The 21,862-nt window shown below is 44.2% G+C and overlaps 1 protein-coding gene across 2 annotated transcripts in view; it reads right to left on the bottom strand.

Annotated features, from left to right (window-relative positions):
• LOC115090787 (protoheme IX farnesyltransferase, mitochondrial) overlaps positions 1-21,862 on the bottom strand; it is a 483,471-nt gene that overhangs the window by 427,402 nt on the left and 34,207 nt on the right. For both annotated transcript variants that reach the window (XM_029600293.1, XM_029600292.1), the window contains exon 3: positions 15,123-15,447. In XM_029600293.1, coding sequence (XP_029456153.1) covers positions 15,123-15,447 — 325 coding nt within the window. The remainder of the gene's footprint in view (positions 1-15,122; positions 15,448-21,862) is intronic.

Raw genomic sequence — 21,862 nt, 5'->3', positions numbered from 1 at the left:
GCTTAAAACTACTAAACATGGTCCCCCCAGTGGTTATATGTGGGAAATACAATTATGGCACTTATCGCAAAGTGCGAAAACGTTATCGCAATTTGCGCTAAGATAGCGCTTCTCATAGGTATTAGTGCAAATTGTGATAAACTGCCTATTACCATAAAACACACCCCTTTTCCTATCGCATGCGATATTTGATGCATTTTGATAAATCCAAGCCAATATTAGATAGCCTAGCTTTTTTTTTTTTCTTACACAAAAGATTCAACATTAGTCACATTCTCCCAAGAGCCCCTGCCTGCTAACAGACAGCTTCTACTTACTTCTATTCCTTTGCCAGGGAGAGGGACAGAGGTTTGGGGGGGGGGGGCGAGAAGGGGCAGAAAGAGAGAGAGAGTGAGAAGGAGCATAACTGCAGCCTTTTTTTTTTTTTTAGGGCTGCCAGGTACAGCTCTCCAAAGGCTCCACAGACCTGTCCAGGGACTTAGGTTAGCTCTTGCTCTGTAAAAGGCTCCATAGATCCCATAGGGTACTAGGATTAACTTCCAGGGACTCAACCAGGGTAGGTCCGGGAGGAATCCCTACTTAAAAAAAAAAAAAGAAGTCAACCCTTGGTGGCTATTTGTCCCAGGAGCAACACTGCCTGTCCATAATATAAGGGGAGATTGCTAGACTTCTACCAGCTTGCTTCATAGCCAAAGCTTTTAACCTTCAAGAGGAACACCCAGGGCTAACCTGCTTGTTCAACAGCACTAACATTCAAGACATGCAGGGCTGACCCAGCTTACTTCATAGCTAGAGCATTTAACTTACAAGGGGAGCATGCAGGGTTAACCTGCTTGCTTCATAACCAAAGCATTTACTTTTTGAGGGGAGCATGCAGGGCTAACCTGCTTGCTTCATAACCAAAGCATTTACCATTCAAGAGGAGTGTGCAGGGCTGACCTGGCTTTCTCCATGCAGACTCTATGTAACTGACTTAAGGGTCACATTACCCCTGACTAGTAAGGAAGTGCTTTTACCAAAACAAATCCCATCAGTATTAGTAGAAGGTGTGGTCAGGGAGCTTGCCTGTGGTCTTTGACCTGCAGCTGGAGTTAATTAGGTTATTAACAGCTCTTTCCATCTCTCAGCAGACCATTACAAACCTTGTAATGGCTTGTTACAGAGATTCTCACATTTCATCGCGTTGAGTAACCACTTGCTGAAGGGCATGCATCTGAGCAACATTGAGGTACTATAATAGGTGATAATATGAAGACACTCTGAACCAGCCTCTGAGCCACGCTCATTCTCACTCAAACATAAATAATTACATAACACAAGAGTTTGGATGGTCAAAAGGCCACAGCTTTTATTCACATTCAGTACCCAAGCCATACAACATAAAATAACTGTATTTAAGTAAGCCATACCTAAACAAATCTTGGCAGCTTAGCCGTTACAGCTAGCAAGCTAAGACTATCCCAGGTTGCTCGACTTGCAGGCCCGTTCGACCTCTGGCGACTGCCACAGCCAGCAAGAAGCCAAATAACCACAGGGTTGAACCCAACCTCACAATGCATCAAATCCACCAGAAACTCCAAATAATACTAATTATCCTTATTTCTCAGATACTCCGCCACAGGTACGTGCAAAGAACTATACGAAGCCCCCCCAAAAGATATGGACCTTGACCAACAGCGGACGATATCATCAATGGCTTCCTGCAAGGAATCATTAAACAAATCGAGGCCAATGTCGGAAAAGCGAACAAGGTCCCTCCGGAAGAAACTTGGGTAATCATTCCACGACCAAACATCATGAACGTGAATACCCCCCTGCAAACTTAGCCAACAGCCAATTTGCTGTTTCACTTTCTTTAGACATCTGCCTCACATAGCCTGACCTTTGAACTTAGGCCAAGAGATATCAGACCAACACATTTTAGAAGATAGGAACATCTGCAAAAGCAACACAAAATCCTTGCATGCTACAATTATCAACTGTCTACAAGTCCATCATCCTAGATCATTGCCACCCAAATGCATAATCAAGATCTCAGGTGGAGCCACAGAGCAGGTCAAGGAAGAGAGCAATGGCATCAGCTGGTCCCAATCCATCCCTTGATTCCCCAAGCCAATGCAATCGAACTCCTTGAAAATTGAAGCCCAGATATGTGCCATAGGGGAACACTAGCTCACTCCGTAGCTCAATGAATGTAGAAATGTCCAATGATCAGGATGGAGCCAACAAAATAAGGCAAATCTGAAAGGCAAAAAGAGTATTAAAACTTGTCACGCATCAGGAACTTCTTTCCTAATCTAGGAACTAATCCCCCCCCCACCCCCCGACTGTCACCTCCCAATCCTCCAATTATTGGAAGGGGAAAGCCTGTCCTCTACAGTACTGGTGGCCGCACCAATACGAAAAGAATGTGTTCCGTACTCATCAGCATCACAACCAGCTACAGATAAAGCTTTTTTCATAACCATAGTAAACTGATATTTAGTCAGAGGAAGCTTGTTAGAATAGAGACAAAAAAACCAAACAACCCTAGACAGGCGACATTCCAAATAAATTGTGGACATTATATACCAGACAGGTTACCAGGCCATCAGTAGCGCTGAGAACCAGGGAGACTCCACAACCAAGCTGATCTGTTTTCAAACAGATCTATAAAGAGAAAAACCTGCCTATCCCGCAGTCGGACAAACTCCAAAAAGCAAGCCTGTCTCTCCATATCTTTTCCTGATTCAGGGTCCAATTCACTAATTTGTAATGCACCATAAAAAGATAACACAAAGGCAGTCCCAAAATGCAGTCTCATATTCTGAAAGGCACACATCCGCTAACACCTGCCACAGTGCAAGGTGCACTGCATGTTAATCAGATGCCGCCAGTCAGGGGCTGTTTCAGAATGTCTGGCCCATCCTGCCAACAGATGACAGACGACAAGTCTCCCAGCTGGAAACCCCCAGCCATGAGCCCTTAGAAAAAAGGAGAAACCAGTAATGTGTGATGTCCAACCTCTCCCCATCAGAAATTCCTTCAACTGGTTGATCTGTATATATAGGCCTTCCATGCTGACAGGGCTAATGATGCTCACAACAAGCCCCATGCCTCCTGGTCCCGAACTTCCACAGGTAATTGGGTATTTGAAAACCGCATGGATCTCCTTCTGGCACCAACTCCCAAAAGCGAAAGAGCTGAAAACAAGATAGAGAATCAGCAATACTATCATCATCAGGGAACATGTTTAGCCCACGCAGTCATGTTCAAGTGAATACAGCAGAAGATAAATTCCTAATCCGATACCAATGTGCTCTTAACCAATTGTCTGTTAATCATATCAACTACCCTGTGATTATCGCACCAGAAAATCACTTTTTTGTCCCAAAGCCTATCCCCCCAAATAACTAAAGCCACAACTATAAGAAAACTCCAAGAACATTATATTCTTTGTAAGGTCAGATTTCTTCCACGTATCAGGCCAAGCAACAGAACACCAGGAGCCCTGACAGTAAGTCCCCGAAACCAAAACCACTGCAGCATCTGTGAACAACTCAAGATCAGCCTGCCAAACAACATCTGTGAACAACAAGGGATCATCCTGCCAGTTGACTCCATTAAAATCCTGCTAAAAGGAATACCAAACCTGGAGATCAGCATGAACACAACTAGAGATGCGAATGTGGCAAAATTTCTTGTGAACCTCTGCCGTAGCTCTTGACAATCTCCTGAGAAAGACTCTCCTCATCAGTATTACCTGGCATGCAAAGTTCAATGATCCAATTAAGGACTGAAAATTGGCTAAAGTAGCTTTTTTGGCACCCAAAACATACTGAATGATTGCCCTCAATTGGATGAATTTCACCTCAGGAAGACACAATATCATGGAAATCGAATCTAGCTCTGTACCCAAAAAGGTGAGACACTGTATTGGACCCTCTGTTTTGTTTGCCACTGTCGCAATTCCAAAATGATACGACACCCAAAGGAAGAATCTTAGCAGACACTCACAATCTCAACTATCAACAGTCTCCACAGAAAGAAAATCATCCAAGTAGTGAACCATATCCTGGCTACCTGCTACCTAAACGTGGCCCAATGTACAAAAAGAGCTACACAGCACAAGATATGGTGCAACCCATGAGCAAACAATGATCAACATAAAATTCTCCCTCACACTCAAATCCTAATAAAGGAAAACAATCTGGGTGAACAGGGAGTAAACGAAAGGCGGACTCTATCTTTTGCCATCAAAGGCCCCAAATCACAATGTCTCACCACTTGCACCGCTGAATCAAAGGAGGAATATCATACAGTGCATAAAACACAAGGAAGAAAGTTGTTCACTGATCCTCCTTCCAGATGATACAAGTTATGGATCAAACAAAACCTCCCCTGCTCTCTCTTAGGAATAACCGCAAGAGGAGAAAAAAATCATCTTTCGATAAGGTGGATCAGTAAATGGGCCGGCAATCCTATCCAATGCCAATTCCTCCGTAATCTTTTTGGCCACTACTTCACAGGGACAGAAAATCAAAAGAGAATTAGAAACCCAGCCCCAACACCTGTGACAAAATATGGGATACAAAAAATGCTAGAAAAGTCATCTAACAAAATGCGAGAAGCTGCCCTATCCAGATAATTTGACCACCAAGGACGCATTGAGTCCACTCTGACGGGTGTATGAGCCCTAGTGAGAACACTATTTAGTGGGGGCAGGGCTGCTGGGATCCTGATTCTTAAAGTGTTTGATAAATTGATGATTGAGAGTCACAGACTGAACCAGACATGAGAGACTTCTAAGAAAACTAAAAAGTCATGGGATAGGAGGAGATGTCCTTTCATGGATTACAAATTGGATAAAAGACAGGAAATGGAGAGTAGAATTAAATGGTCAATATTCTCAGTGGAAAAGGGTAAACAGTGGAGTGCCTCAGGGATCTGTACTTGGACAATATATTTATAATGATCTAGAAAGGAATACGATGAGTGAGGTAATCAAATTTACAGATGATTCAAAGTTATTCAGAGTAATTAAATCTCAAGCGGATTGTGATAAATTGCAGGAGGCTCTTGCAAGACTGGAAGACTGGGCATCCAAATGGCAGATGAATTTTAATGTGGACAAGAGAAAGGTGATATATATATAGGGAAAAATAATCCATGCTGTAATTATATGATGTTAGGTTCCATATTAGGAGCTATCACCCAGGAAAAAGTTCTAGGCGTCAGTGGATAATACATTCAAATCATCGGCTCAGTGTGCTGCAGCAGTCAAAAAAGCAAACAGAACGTTAGGAATTATTAGGAAGGGAATGTTGAATAAAACGGAAAATGTCATAATGCCTCTGTATCGCTCCATGAAGAGACCGCACCTTGAGTACTGTGTACAATTCTGATTGCCACATTTCAAAAAAGATATAGCTGCAGTGAAAGTACAGAGAAGGGCGACCAAAATGATAAAGTGGATAGAACAGCTCCCCTATGAGGAAAGGCTAAAGAGGTTAGGGCTGTTCAGCTTGGAGAAGAGACGACTGAGGGTGGATATGATAGAGATCTTTAAAATCATGAGGGGTCTAGAATGGGTAAATGTGAATCGGTTATTTATTCTTTCAGATAATAGAAAGACTAGGGGGGTACTCCATGAAGTTAGCCATTAGCACATTTAAAACTAATCGGAGAAAATTCTTTTTCACTCAATGTACAATTAAGCTCTGGAATTTGCTGCCAGAGGATGTGGTTAGTAAAGTTGGTGTAGCTGGGTTTAAAAAAGATTTGGATAAGTTCTTGGAGGAGAAGTCCATTAACTGCTATTAATCACATTGACTTAGTGAAAAGCCACTGCTATTACTGGCATCAGTAGCGTGGGATCTACATAGTGTTTGGATACTTGCCAGGAACTTCTAGCCTGGATTGGCCATTGTTGGAAACAGGATGCTGGGCTTGATGGACTCTTGTCTTACCTAGCATGGCAATATTTATTTATTTTTATTTTTTATTTTTTAATTAATTTATCTGCACTCTGGGAAATTGCAGGTGGATTTGTTAAAGCGCCAGCATACAATCAGCACACCTGAAGGGAGCTTCCCTTGGAGAACAGACGCAGCAGAGTTTCGAAAGGGCTGACCCGCCGCCAGCTGGTTAACTGTCTTCTCCCCCGATCCCGAAGATTATGTAGTCAATTAATTCAATCAAATCCCCACATCCTGTGCACCTCACGTCATGAATTTATTTTCCTCCATTTTATCTTTAAAGTGCTCCTCGTAACTGAGCCAAGCCCACCTTTCCATAATCCTTGTTTGCAGCTACTATCATATCCACATACACTAATAAAGGACCGTATTGAGAGGAATCATAATGTCCAACCACACTCGCTAGTCTAAAAAAAACCAAACAAACCATGAACCCAATTAAATATGTTCCTTGCCCCCTTCAAATCCCACCCATGAAAATCATCTTTCTTGCCTTCTTTTTGCTGGTCTTACCCTTACCTCTATGCCTTTCCAACAAACACACTATATCAATATACTGGTGCTTCCTAATTTTTTTACGCACAGATTTGGATATCCATTCCCACAATTCAAAGAGCGTAACTAGTGCAAGAGGGTTTCTCTCTGTACTAGGTAATGGCTGAACCACATCTGCCGGGGAATTGGAAGCTGAGAAAGAATCAGAAGATCTAGAAGATGAATCAGAAGAAACAGAACAATGTCTGTGTCGACCTTTAATTTGGCATCCTCCTGTTTCTTAGGGACTATGGCCCTCATATCAATGACAGTCACCGTCCCAAGGGGTACCTAACCAGCACTGTCTGAAGGACTCACTTTTTAGCCACACCCATCTCACCTGACCTCGACCCAGCTGCAATGGGGTCAGCTACTCCGCCATCGCCTCCAGTCATGGGGGCCCATCAGCATCTGCTCACTGCTCCCAGGAAAGTTTCTCCATTCTATTTGCCTTGATGTCCTAGGAAATTCCAAAGAGTCCATAGCCACCATCCTCCCAGTAGACCAAGAAACCTGAAAAGAAGAAACACTCACCTTCCCCACTCGACAGTGGGGGAATGACATCACTCTGACCTAAAGATACAGAAAGTGGGGCATTAAATGGACGAGACAGCAAAGCCCATCCCAGAGGCCACTGAATCAAACCAGGCCCAATAATAGGAGTAGATCCTCTTGAGAAAGCCCCAAAACCCCAAGCTCATGGAAGCCGATACTGGTGTGAGAGGGCGGGGGGAGCCACTAGTCGGCAGGACAGGAGGAGGCCATGATGAAGAAAAAGGAATAGTTACAGCAGGCCCTTTAATATCCACAGAGGAACTTACAAAAGAAGAAGGCAAAACTACTCCCCCCACAGCCTGCTTATACAGACTTCCGGATGAGGAATGGGGCCAAACTGACAACAGCATTTGCCAGCTCCTTAGGCCGAGACCCTGTGCTTGCATCATCAAGCCCTGGGAAAATCTTCCAGGGTCAGTCTCGAGCCATCAGTCGCAGCCCGTTTTAGCTGAGCATCTCCACCCTCTCTTCCTCCAATACACTGAGCAGCAGGGGTTGCAGAGCGATGAGTAAATGCTTCAGTATGTAAAACGCACTCCAGGCTGCACCTGCATTCGAAGGGGGCCTGACTGGCAAAGATGCGTCCTTCAGATTGCGTTTGACCAGAACTCGCACATCAGACCACTACTCCTCAGCCATCCTTGCAGAAGCAGAGGCACCAGCCAGAGGCTTTCCTAAGTGCTCTCCCTTCTTTCTAGGCATAATAGGTGGCAAAAAACACAGCAAAAACCCGAGAAAGAAAGAGAAAATTGGGAGGAAAATTATGAAGGGGGTGAGATCCCAGCCAGTTGATATAGTCTAATGATGGGGAGAGGAGCTTCCATCAAAAGAAGCCCTGCATTGCTAAAACCAATGGGAGACTATTAAGGCTTGATGTCCTGGCAATCCATGAGGATCTAAAAGGAAGGAGGGGGGAAATTTTAAATGTGGCCACCCCTGGCTCCTCACTTGGCCCTCTTGCTTGCTAGGGGGAGTGAGATTAAATCTCACAACTAGCCAGAGGTCCACATTATCATTGGCGGCTCAGGACAAGCCTGAGTTGCCGCTCCATACTTTGAAGAGAGCTGTGGCCGATTAAGGACTTACCAACTCTGAATAGCTGAGGCTGTTATCCCGGCTTGCTCTACTAGATAACCCATTAGTCCTTCAGACTGTCACACCCATGCAGTATTCTTACACAGGACTTACCCAGCCTGCTTACAACTGTAGCATTTAAAGCTATAGAAACAACCAGGACAATAGCCTAACAACTTCCCCTGCAGTAGCTAAGCATGACGCTACTACCCTCTCTCTAGTATGTATATATCCACAAATAAACTGGCTTAGCCACTACTTACCACCTCCAGACAAGGCTCCAGCCTGCTGGTAGCTAATCTGGCTTCCACTTAATTCTGCTGCTCCTTCACCTTGAGAGAGGGAGGCAGGGGTGGAAAAAGCGAGAGTGCCTTGTAAGCCTCTGAGAATCCAAGAACCACTCTCTGCAGATAAATGACTGCCATTGTGCTCTGGAGATACTTCAGCCCCACAGGGTACTGTGCCATGCACTGTCCCCTCTGGGGGTTTCGCAGGCCCGCAAGCAACTCTGAGGGACCTCTGGAACCTCAGACAGGGCCTGGGAAACTGCTTCCACTGAGAAGACCCAGGAGCTCAACCAGCGCAGAGCCTGGGAAACTGCTCCAGCTGGGAGAAGTAACTCTTAGCCCTAGGGGTAGCTATCCCAGGAGCAACAAAGAATCAACCAGTCCAGGGTACACTCTGACTCTGGGAGCTATGTCCTCTTCTCATCTGTCACTGCAGGAGACAGAACTACTGGTTTCAGCTAGGGCCACACCTCCTTTATAGCCCCGAGTGAGGTCATGAAAAAGATGTGCCCTCTGTCTCAGTCAGCTGTGGAGGAAGAAACAGACTTTTTTTTTTTCAATCATGAAATTTGTTTTTGAATCATTTTGGAGTCAAGTTCTGGGTGCTGCCCTTCTGGCTGGTTCCTTACTGGATCTTAAGAGAACAGACAACCTACGCCCAGTGAAGGGGGAGAGGTTTGCTTAGAGTAGAGATGACACATTGGAACCTTGAAATATGGAAAAAAATATTCTAAAATTATTTCCTAAGGGTATGTAACTCTATAAAAGTTGTGATTTAATCCAACCACAGATCAAGTCACCATGTCAGTCTGAAAACATGGACTTATGTTGAAATTCTGTATTCCCAGTTCCTTGGTCACTTTGAGGGCAACTCTTAAATCCATTTCCATGAGAAAAAGGGGTCTTTGAAAACCACCAACCCTACTTGTGGATAGAATTACACATGTAGTGGCACTATGCACATCATTTTATGGAGAATGAAAGGAGGTATTTCAGGGGTGGCGTATGGGAGAGGTTTGCAAGTACAGAATTATTTTTGCATTTTCAGATGTTCGTGCATACATTTTTCCTTTTGAAAATTGGTGCAAAGTCTGCAGGTAAAAAATACTTGTGGGCTTTGCACTTCTGCAGGCAACTTGAGAATTACCTTACTTGAGTATGTGAGATATTTAAGATTGTGCTTGTGTACCTGCTATGGGATTCCCAGATCTCACACTAAACAGTGTCTTGTACTTACATGCAATATTGTATTTCTTTGGAGAAGAGGAGAACATATTCACTCTTGCTTCTCTTCTCTAGGCAAGATACTTTAATTTTAACGCAAGATTATGGGAAGGAAACTGAACTAAAGTATGTAAAAGTGTGTTCCTGCATGTCATAAAACGTTCTAAAATTCAAGTGCTGAAAGAATAAAGAAAACCCAACACCACATACACACAGCAGCAGCAGCTTTCCTGGCTTTCAGCTTGGGTGTAGTCCTGCCTGCTTTAATGCCAGTGGGTTAATCTGAAATCCTACCCAGTGTCTGGCACTGAAGGACAGACACTGCCCACCCCTGCTAGTGTATTTTCATAATTGAAAACAGGTTGTGACAGCTGGAAAGCAACACGTTATTACAGGAGGATTTCCTATGGAAATGGAGGAGATGGGGAGGCTCAAAATCAGACCGGACGTGGTCATGGTCTTTGTTTACTTCAGTCACTCCATGCAGCATGGGAATGGATTGAATTAAGTAACCAAATCACACATTGACAGTACCGCAGCTTTAACAGAACTTGCATACTAAGGACACCAAAGCCTTTTGTTGTTGATAAGGGCATAGCATTGCATTCACACAATAAATCGCCAGTGTATGCATCTACCGCCTTCATAATGAGGCATTTGTGATACCCTCTCCAAGTTTGGTTTACAGACATCCTGCTATATTATGGACGTATGTTTTTGAAATGTTAGGACTCTACACACACTAGGATGAGTGAAAGGCATGTGAAAAACAACAAAAAAAAAGTTATAGTAAAATGACACATCGAACAGATGTGGCTAAATGAAGAGCTGGAACAATACAGATGTGTCCCAAGCCAGCACATTCCGATGGATTGCTGCAGTGGTTCAGCGAGTTGCTTTCTTTAGTTTCAGTTGCTTTAGAGAGACACTTCAAAATCTACAACTGGCACGAAGGGGAAGTGAAAACTGCTAAAATATTCGGACACAGTGAGGAACTCTAAGCAAACTACCAAACTAAATTTAGAATCTAAACCATTAGTTCTACCCACTAACATCTATTTGGGGCACTCCCTGGAATTTTTACCCTACCCAGGAACTGCAAACTCACTTCGAGCATAGCATTTTACCTGCAGAAATGGACTCTTTCAAAACTGCTCATCCTTATGCAAGAGAAAAGTCCTTTTACCCACATTGTAGTGGAAGCGTTCCTGCGGCAAGGTTAGGTCATAAGAATATAAGATGTGCCATGGTGGATCGGACCAAGGAACATCAAAGCCCAGCATCCTGTCTCTGACAATGCCAGTCCAATTCACAAGCATCCAGCAGATTCCAAAACTGGCTAATAAAGGTTTATGGATTCTACCTCTAGGAACGTGTCCAAACCCCGCTATGCCAATTGCCTTGACCGCATCCTCTAGCTGCAGATTCCACAAGTTGATAGTGTGCCGAGTGAAAAAAAATACTTCCTATGATTTGTTTTCAATCTGCTGGTTGTTACGTTTCATGGTGCCCCCTTTTTAATATTATTTGGAAAGGTAAATAGTCATCCTTTATTTACCCGTTATACCCTAACTCGTGATTTTATAAACTTCTTTCATGGCCCTTCTCTGCCATCAATGTTCCAAGTTGAAAACCTCTAACCTGTGTAGCCTCTCACCACAGGGGAGCTGTTCCAACACCTTCATCATTTGTGTTGCCCTCCTCTACACCTTTTCTAGTTCAGCTACCTCTTTTCTGAGATGGGGTGACTAGAACAGTGGTTGCACCATGGATTGAAACAGAGGCAATATATTATTCTCCATTTTATTCTCCATTTCTTTTTGGATCATTCTTAAGATTCTGTTTGCCTTTTTGATCGCTGTTGCACACTGAGCTGAGAATTCTGTCCACAAGGACAATACACTGAAATGAGGGAGAAGACCATACACACACACACACAATTTGGGATTTTTCAAAAATATGTGCATAATTTTGGTCAGAAAAAGCATCTGCAGAAAAAGCAGGTGCAAATCTCTGAAAGTATGTTTTCCTTGGGCAATTTTCAAAGTGAAAGTAGGTGCATACTTTTTACTTTGAAAATTGGTTAAAAGCTATGCGGTTAGTATGAAAACCACCCCTAGATAATTACAGAGATATCCCGATAAGAGGAACATTTTGTGTGCTGCAGAAGTCTTGCCCTAACCAAATCTTACCCTTTAATATGATTAATCCCACCCTTTATTGCCAATATATGCTAATCAGGTCAATCTCAAAAAGTTACTGCTCACTAGCGGGAACACTGTGCTCCTCAGGTGCTTTTCAGCACATCATTCCTATTTCCTCTTGCACCCAATGCCTTTCCCACTAGTACAGAGGCAACCTCTCCTCTCATGTAACAGGTATTCAGCTTTTGTTTAAAAGCACGCTGTACCTACCACTTACTATTCAGTACATCAAAAGTGCACGTGGCAAGCAATTAAAATGTTTACTACTTAGTCATCCCATTTACATGTCTTCAGGCTGCTCCCCTGAGCAGTACTTTTGTAAGAGAATGTAATTACTACCACATTTGTATAGAACTTTTATCCCAAGCATGTCATGTGCTTAAAAATAGATAAATATAGGAAACAAAGGGGTAGTGTCTTTTGTAAATGCAATTAAGATGTTTCCACAGGGCAAATTTGGCAGACACTAGAATCTGAATTGGAATTTAGCCATGACATCAGGATATCCATCATTTCTTAAATGTTCACAGAGCAGACGGGACCTCAATTTATTATCTCCTTCAAAAGATGGCACTCAGCAGAACAGCGTCTACGTCTGCCATACTGGGGCACAGGCTCAGAGAGACAGACAGACAGAGCTGTACTGATCCATGTTATTTCCTGCAGCCCCTGTTACCACTTGGAGATCTCTCATTCCAAGAACTCAAAAAAAGGAAACTAAAAAATGTTTTATTTTTAATAAAATGGACTCCTTGAGAACAAAGGAGTCAAGTAAATAAATACTACACTCTGAGAAGTCCAGATTCAGATAGTTTGGATAAATTTAGAATTTAGCCAGACAAACCAAGGGAGCTGAAAATCCCACCATGCTGAATGAGTCAGATTTATCTGGTGGCATTCTGAGACGGACCAAACTTAGCTGGAGAAATTACCCAGATATTAAGAGTTATCTGGCTAAGCTAGCCGGGTAAGTCTGGTCCGGATCAACTTATCCCGTCAACTTTGATTTATCAGGGTCCATTTGGCGATACAGCCATGCTGCTGAGTATCCCAGGTTCTCTGGATAACTCTACCCGGACTGCTCACAGCTGAATGGGAATCTCTAAAAGTTATTGCCTCTATCCACTTGGGGGTAAATTTATAGTGTATAAATCCCTGTTTTATGCATGTAAATTGACTTTTAAAATATTATCTTAGAGGGGGAGATGTGCATGGAAAAGTATATGCAAAAGCAATTTTGCACATACGCTAGAAAGAGGTGCTCAGGGAGGAAGGAGGGGCGTGGCATTGGAGCAGAGGCAAGGATGTGTGTGCACGCTTTTGATTTTCAGACGTTTCTGCGCACATACATGTGAACTAAATGACACCTGCTCCTGACCATGCATGCTAGCGCTGCTTCCGCTCATACCCGCAGATTTTCAAAACAGATTTATATTGTAGCCCATGCGGGTGTTTGAAATTTACCCTCCCTAGCTCCAAGTATCAAGATGAAATAGAGTAATGCAAGCATTTCACCTGGATGAGCAGAAAGCGTGACAGAGGGAAGTTGTACTACCCAAGTCATCTGTTTGTTACATCTGAGGTAAACCAAAGGGTGGCAAGTTCAAAATCTGTCACAGTTAAATTTAGCGCTTCACCTTTTTCTGACAGATAAACGCAGGACCAACTGAAGGTAGACAATTGCCTTATGTTATTACCACCACCCACCCTTTTCACAGGAACTCACCCAAGGCAATATACAGCATATATTGAACACGTGTTATATAAAAGTACAAAATAACTCGGGGGAAGGGTATTTTGAAACCCTGCAAGCAGCTTCCTGGCCTGTTGAACCCGTGGGCCTACAAGTGAGCTCTGAAATGGAAACTCCCAAGAGTTTCCCTTTGAAAATTTGGGCAGTGCACACAGCACGAATACTTTTCTACCAATGTACTTTGCACCTGCATGGAAGCAGCGCAAAGTATGCGTCGGGAGGTATGCGTGACAATTTGAAAATACAATCGCTGCATGCATTTTCCCCTCCGCCAACCTAACCCTGCCCACTTTATGTGGGTAAAAGTATGTGCACTGTGAAATGGACGGGGGGGAGAGGGTCGGGGGGGGGAGAGGAACAGACAGATTTCAAAACCCACAAACATGCATTTACCATGTCAAAATTCTTGAACATTAACCCCATTAACGCATGCACAAATTTCCAAAAAGATTTAGCTGGAAAAACACGCAGGCTTGCGCGAAGTGCGCACTTTTAACCAGACCGAAGAGAGGCATTCCCTGGGGTGGGAGGGTGCTTCAGTCCGGGGAGTAAACGCTGCGTGCACATTTTGGATTTTCCAGTGCATCTGCTGTGTTTTCGCCCCCATTCAACCACCCACAGGTAAAGCAGGTGCAAAGCATGCGAGCACTTTGTACCCATGTACCCCGTCAGCAGTCTTTAGAGGAAAACCGCCCACATTGTTTCCTATTAGAAGTTAGCTACAAGGTCCATAGGAAGAAAATCACCCACGATCTTTGCAGCAATGTGGGCTATTATCATCAGGTTACTATTAAGAAGGCTCTGCTGCTTTCCTTCAGAGGTATGGACCATTACAACAGGAGTGAAAAGTAATGCAATGTTGAGGCTCTTCCAGGCTCTGCAGCAGTACCCGCCAACGACCTCAAATCAGATTCTGCACCCTTACAAACGGAAAACAAGTTTGCAAAAAGCTAGGAAGCAACTAAGGTGAAGAGGCAGCTATAACTCGCTGGGCTGCTTCTTTGCCCTTGCTTATTAAGGGGTGGATTAGCAAAAAAATCAGTGCATCTTCCTTTTAAAGCAGGGATGACCAACTCCATTTCTCCAGAGCCAAACCCAGGTCTGGTTTTCAGCTTAGCCACAACGAATATGCATGAGATAGATTTGCAATGGAGGCAGGGCATAGAAATCTCTCTCATGAATATTCATTGTGGCTAAGCTGAAAACCAGACCTAGGTTTGGCTCTGGAGAACTGGAGTTGGCCAATTCCCGATCTAAAGAATGTCTTCTAAAAAAAAAAAATGGAAACAAATACGGAATACCCTACCAGATTATTGCCAACAGTGGTTGAGTTCCCAACAGGAATGGGAAATAAATCAAATCCATCTCCCCCCCCCCCCCCCAACAAAGCCAGCCAGCCATCCGTATAAAAGCTAAACAGAAGTCCTGAAGGCAGCTACTGCCTCACTGGCAATCCAGATCCCACCACAATAACCTCCTGACCCTGGTTTCCCCCACTGCAAACTCCCAGTCCCGCCTGAAAGCCACACAGTACCTGTGAGTTTGATTTTGGACAAACGTGACAGGATGCCTGGCAAATCAGCCAGCTCAACCTTCATCTCCTTCCAGCATCTGTCTTTCCTGGCTTCAGCTTCTGTTGCCAAAGCCTCTTCCATCACTGCAGCGGCAGGTCTCTCCTGGGCTGCCAAGTCCTCTCCAGCTGGCACTTCAGACAGGCGTGGAGAGACAACAGAGACTGCTTTGATTTCATGGAGAACTGCTGTCTCTTGAACGAAGGAGGATTTTTCATGGAACGGGGGTGCTGATGACTCGGGCTTGGGTTTTGCTTGCTGATGGAGGACTTTCTGTTGCGTTACATACTGAATGGGAAATAAAAGGATAACCTACATATTAAAAGCAGGACTTTCGGACAATTTCTTTCCCACTAAACCTAAAAGCATTAATAGTATTAAAGTGTCTGAAGTAAAGGAGATATGATCCAATTGTTACAGCATTGAACTACATGCCCTGGAGCACCCTTAGAAACACAAAATATGATGGCAGATAAGGATCATGAGGTCCATCTAATGTGCCCAAATTCACTTCTTAATACAATGCCATGGACCACAGGTCATCTCTGAATGTATCCTCATTGGAAGAAACGTCTCAGACCAAACCATCTCCCTCAACTCTCTTCTAATCAACAACATCTCCATACCTCTAAAAAGCTTAACAAAGGACCTCGGCGTATGGATCGACAAAGATCTTAACCTAAAAACAAACATAGCAACCAAAACCAAGGAAGGTTTCTATAAACTTCATGTACTAAAACACCTAAAACCGCTCCTCCACCATCAAGAATTCCGAACAGTACTACAATCCCTGATCTTCAGCAGCCTAGACTATTGCAACTCAATGTTACTAGGTCTCCCCAAATCCACCATAAAACCACTACAGTTACTGCAAAATGCCGCTGCTAGAGTACTGACCAGAAATAAAAAATCGGATCACATCACCCCAGTATTAAAAAGTCTTCACTGGCTACCAATCATTCAGAGAATAGAATACAAAACCCTGACGATCATCCATAACGCAGTACACAATACAGATAACTCTGCAGTCAGTAAAATGTTCCACCCCCACAAACCTCAACGGAACACCAGAACTTCTGACAAACGACTTCTCGAAATACCCACATATCCCATGGCAAAGCTTACGAACACCAGAAATAGAGCTCTCTCCATAGCTGGGCCAAAACTCTGGAATGCCCTACCATACTACCTAACCAATATCATCGATAATAAAGCATTCAAAAAAGAACTGAAAACCTGGATCTTCAGCCAGACTTTCAATGATGACTTAAGCAAATTACAATTATGATGCCTTAAGCCTCCACCTACTTCTCCCCTCTTCTCTTTTCCGCAGATATTTACCCCTTCCTCCTCCCACTGCCGCCCCCTCTATTGTATATACCTTCCTCGTTTTTCGTTTCTATATTCATTTTCGTTATTTGGCTTAAACTATTTTAGTTATTTCCTGTTACAACCTGCTCCATGACCTGTTATATATACTTTTGTTTCACTACTTGTTCTATGTATCATTGTTTCGTTTCAATGTAAACCGGGGTGAAGGCATGCGCTAAACCTCGGTATATAAAAGCTTCAAATAAATAAATAAATAAATATCTGGCTTTTCCTTCACAACTAGGAATTCTCTGTGTTTTATCTATGCTTTGAGAATTTGATTGCTCACTCCCCCACTTTCAGTGGGAGGTTATTCCATGCAACCATTCTTTACAGAATTTTTTTCCCTGAGTCTATTCCCTTGCAGCTTCATGCTGTGATCTCTTCTTTCCAATAAAAAAAAAAAGTTTGCCTCTTGTAAATATTTATACCTTTGAAGTGTTTGAATGTCTCTATTATATCTTCTGGTCTCTATCCTCTGGTATATATTTGTAGGGCCTTAAGTATTGCTCTCATAGGGTTTTTGTTGCATGCCTTGCACCAGTTTAGAAACACAGAACCGTGACAGCAGAAAAAGACCAAGGGGCGGATTTTAAAAGAGTTACACTCGTAACCCTTTAACACCCCCCCCTCCCCGCGCACGCTGAGCCTATTTTGCATAGGCTCGGCGGCGCGCGCAAACCCCCGGACGCGCGTATGTCCCGGGGCTTGCAAAAAAATGGGCGGGGCGTGGGTGGGGGCATGGCCAAGTGCCCCGACACAGCAGCCTGTGTCGGGGCCTGCCGTGCTGGCAGGCGTAACTCAACAAAATAAGGTAGGGGGGGATTTAGGTAGGGCTGGGGGGTGGGTTAGATAGGGGAAGGGAGGGAAAAGTGTGTGGGGGGGGAAACAAACAAAAAGTTCCCTCCAAGGCCGCTATGATTTCAGGGCGGCCTTGGAGGGAACGGGGAAAGCCATCGGGCCTCCCCTAGGGCTCGGCACATGCGTGCACCCCCTTGCACACGCCGACCCTGGATTTTATAACATGCTCGCGCATGTTATAAAATCGGGAGTACATTTGTGCACGCCGGGTAGCGCACACAAATGTACCTACCCCCCCCCCCCCGCGTGTAATTTTAAAAATCTGCCCCCAAATGTCTTGAAAATACAATCTACACACATTATTTTCCAATTCCACCCATCTGTGTTCATAGCCTTTCAAATCTCTGGTCTTCTCTCCTTACATCCTTAACTGGGAGCATTGTGAGGTGCACGCTATGTTTTGTATGGTGGGCAATCAGCTTCCATCTGTCGCCTCCCTCTTCTAGTTTAAACTCCTGTCAATGTATGATCTGAATTGTTTGCTTAGCATCCCATTTCCTCTCTCAGGCAGAGGCAGACCATCTCTACAGTAAGGTTCTTCACTCTTCCACAGAGCATCCAATACATCCAAAACCCAGTTTTGTCTCTTCTCCCCCTGCCACTCTGTGTGACGCCATGCAAATTCACCTTATTTCCCCAAAGCCTCACTTTACTTCACCATAACTGGAAAGTAATACCACTGCTCCCCATCCCGATCAAGATGTTTTCCTCCACTCCAGGGGCCAGCCTGTGCTGCACAGCCAGTCACTCTTCTAGAGTGGTTGTACATACATTACATTGTTCAGGTCACAGTCTGCAAACTCAGAGATACAGAAACACAGCATAAGTTTCAAATGTCTTCACTTATACTTTCCAAACACTGACTAAATCTCAAGAATTCCACCAAATCCTGCGACAGCTCTCACTTTAATCGTATGACGTGCCAAAGCTATTGTGCAGCCGAGTACCACCTGCAGGGCCACAGAGAGCACACAGGGCTCAAAAGATTTATTTTCTCTCATTTGATCGTTTTGTTTGTTTTTATAGATCCCTTCTTTCGTTTCTCTCTCCAGTCTCTTCTCTTCCAACTCCTTCTGTCTTCTTTTTCCTCTTCCCTTTCCCTTCCTCTGGCTTCTCTTTAGCCTCTTTCCCCTTCCTTCCTCCAGTCTACTTCAACCCTTCCACTTCTCTTCCTTCCGTTGGACTCTTCTCCCCTCTTCCCATCCTTCCTCCAGACCCTCTGCCCCTCACCCCCGTGCAGAGGCAATGCTCGCTCTCCAGACTGGCAGCAGGGGGAACCCCAGGCTGCAGCAGCTGCTTTTTGTATACGTTAGAGGAGGGAAGCTGGGGGACATAATAGATACATTCAGATACCTCTAGATCAGTGGTTCTCAACCTTTTTTCGGTCGGGACACACCTGATAGATGGCTCTCACATGCGTGGCACACTGAACACATGACCGTCACGGGGCTAAATGTAAATATATACTCTGTATCTACGGGATCCACCCTGACCCCCCAACAATGGGTGCAGAACAGAACTAGGACATTCCCCTTTCAATTTACCATGCAAAAAAGATATTTCTGGTGTCATCTCAGTAACAGGAACATAAACACTCTCTCCTACCAGGTGCAATAGCCCTCCTTATGAAAAAACAATAATTTACCACCAATACATGTCCTATTGAGAAAACACAACAAATAAGATTGATACAAATGCCTACATGCTAGTAAAATACTTCACATCGGTCACACACCCAGAACTGACCTTCACCAAGTACAGAAAGACCACAAATTACAAATATGGAAACAAACTGGAATGGAGATCCAAAAAAAGCTACTCTGCATGCAGTGCAAAACTGAAGAAATGGAAACAGAAATATAGCACCTAATAGACTCCCAGGATCTGCAATAAGGCACACAAACTAATGCGCAAAAAGTTACATCTGCATTATGGAACTCATTCAAACAGTAACAATCCTATCTATGAAAAGGCAACACTACAAATATTTAACCAGGCCCTAAACACCAATACACCTCCTATGAGGAAAACCAGAACAAGCCGAGCTGCTATAGATCCCTACACAGAAACTACAAGCTTGCAGAATACCTTTACCTGGGTCATACACACAGAACACAGATAGACCATCACCAAATACAGAATAAAGTAATAAAGTGACCATCAAGTTAATGATTTTGTTTTCCCATTGTTGCACTGCATACACTCAGTCTGGCTTCTTACTGTTTCCAATTCAGTTTTTGTCTCCACATTTCTATTTATTTATTTATTTATAACTTTTATATACCGGCATTCGTAAAAAACATCATGTCGGTTTACAGACAACTGAGAAAGGAAATTACAATGATAGGTGGAGGAAGGATAGATAGTTAAAAAGTAAATTAACTTTACTGTAGAGCCAACGGGTGCCACAGTTATTAAATGAGATTACATATGGTTAACCAAGTTAGACATTTCTCAAGTAATATAAAATAATAATTCTAAAACTAGAATAATAAATATAAAACAGCTGATAAACAGAATAATATCCGATCATTAAAAACTTATAAAATTATTACAAATTCCCTAAACACCAATAAAATATTTCAAACAGCAGACACATCACATAATACCCAATAATTAAAATGGCAGTCAACCAAGAAAGATAAACTTAAAAAGCCACCTTTACTTACCCTCACTGGCAACTCTCCTACTCCTTTCCCTTGTAGGCCTTAGCACACACCAGAAGCAGCAATGGCTGGTGAAGCTCTGTTCTGACGTTTCTCTTCTTTCTCTTCCATGACTTGTCTGTCTCACACACACACACACACCAGTCACACCCCTGACCGATCTCATTCACTCATATACACCAGTCGCCTACCTTACCAATCTCTCTCTCATATACACACCAGTCACCTCCCTGACCAGACTCTTGCTTTCACACATTTTTTTCTCTTACACACACAGTCTCAATCACACACATTCTCTCACATACTTACACACATGCAGGCACTCTCTGTCTCACTCACTCACTCCCACCCCACATGGCAGCTATTGCACAAGGCAGCCGCAATTCTGCTATTAAAGCAGTTGTGACAAGTTGGGAACTGCAGCAGGAGTGACTCCCCCAGCCCCGCAGCGGTAAGAAGGCAGCACTCAGCTGTTTGCCTGTGCTGTGATCATCGCAGCACAGAGTAGTCAGCTGAGAATGTGGCTGCGGGGATTTCCTGCCATGCGGCTATTTGGGAAATCTGTCGAGTAGCCATGATGTGCAAGGGCTGCGGGAGTCAGTGACCGTCTCTCTATGTGGGCCATTGTTGGTTGCACGGGTGAGTGGCCAAGAGCAGAAAAGCCGCGATTCTAGCTACAGGAGCCAGAGGAAGTTCTCGTGGTACGGAGGGTACAGGGAGGAGGGGCTGAGAATAGCGGCTGTAAGCTGTGGATGTGCAGAGCCTCGGGAAGCCAATGACAGGCTCCCCACGGTATGAAGAGGCTGCGTTTTGATCGGCAGGAGCCAGTTGATCGCAGCCTGAAGAGAGGCGGGAAGCGTTCCCGAGGGGAAGGGCTGGAGCAGACATGAGTCTCTGAGCCTAGTGCCACTAGGAGGAGAGAAGAGAACTGCAGAAGGCATATGGGGGGGGGGGGGGGGGGGCTTACGATTTAGGCCACAATCCTGCTGACATCAGCAGGACCCGTAGGTCTGGAGCAGGGACCATATTAAAAAAAAAAAAAAAGTTAAACGCCGCAGACCTGAGGCAACTAATCGACGGATTTCTCAATCAGCTGCGCGGCAGGAAATTGCCACGACCACATTCTTAGCTGACTGTACTGCATCGCAATGATCGCAGCACAAACAGCTGATTGCTACCTTTTACCGCTGGTGGGGGGGGAGGGAGACTTGGGACATGAATTTGACAGCGGCAGCATGGCCCTTTCTTCTTCCCGCGTGCCTGGTAAACATCACTTCCTCTTCCGGGCCGCAGGAGCGGGACAAAGAAAAGGCCATGCTGCTGTTGCTGGCTTCCACAAACACTGCTGCCGTTCCACTCTGAGCTTGAAAGTGCCGATAGCACGGGCAGGAACAGCAGCAGTGTTCGTTGAAGAAATGTGCGCGTCTCGCTGGGGTGAGGAGAGGGAGGGAAGAGCGGGAGACCAGAAGTGCACGACACACCGGCTGAGAACCGCTGCTCTAGATGAACCCAGGAAACAAACCTTTTATGGAGAAAAGAATACTCTAGAACAAATGATCAAAATATGAAGCTGAGATCATCAGAAAACATTTTTTCATGGAAAGGGTGCTGGTTGCATGGAATGGCCCCCCGGTGGAGGTGATAGAAACAAAAACAGTAATGCAATTCAAGAAAATCAGGGGTAAGCACAGGATCCTTAGTTGTGAAGACATGAAGGGAAAGCCAGATATCAGCTGGGTCTTTGTGGCAATAGGCCAGGAATGAAACTGAAGAGAGTACATGGGTCTAAGAATTTTGATCTGCTA

The sequence above is a fragment of the Rhinatrema bivittatum genome, chromosome 4 (assembly GCF_901001135.1).
Source record: "Rhinatrema bivittatum chromosome 4, aRhiBiv1.1, whole genome shotgun sequence".
NCBI lineage: Eukaryota > Metazoa > Chordata > Amphibia > Gymnophiona > Rhinatrematidae > Rhinatrema > Rhinatrema bivittatum.
The sequence above is the reverse complement of the archived record's forward strand: the minus strand, read 5'-3'. Positions and strand labels throughout refer to the sequence as shown.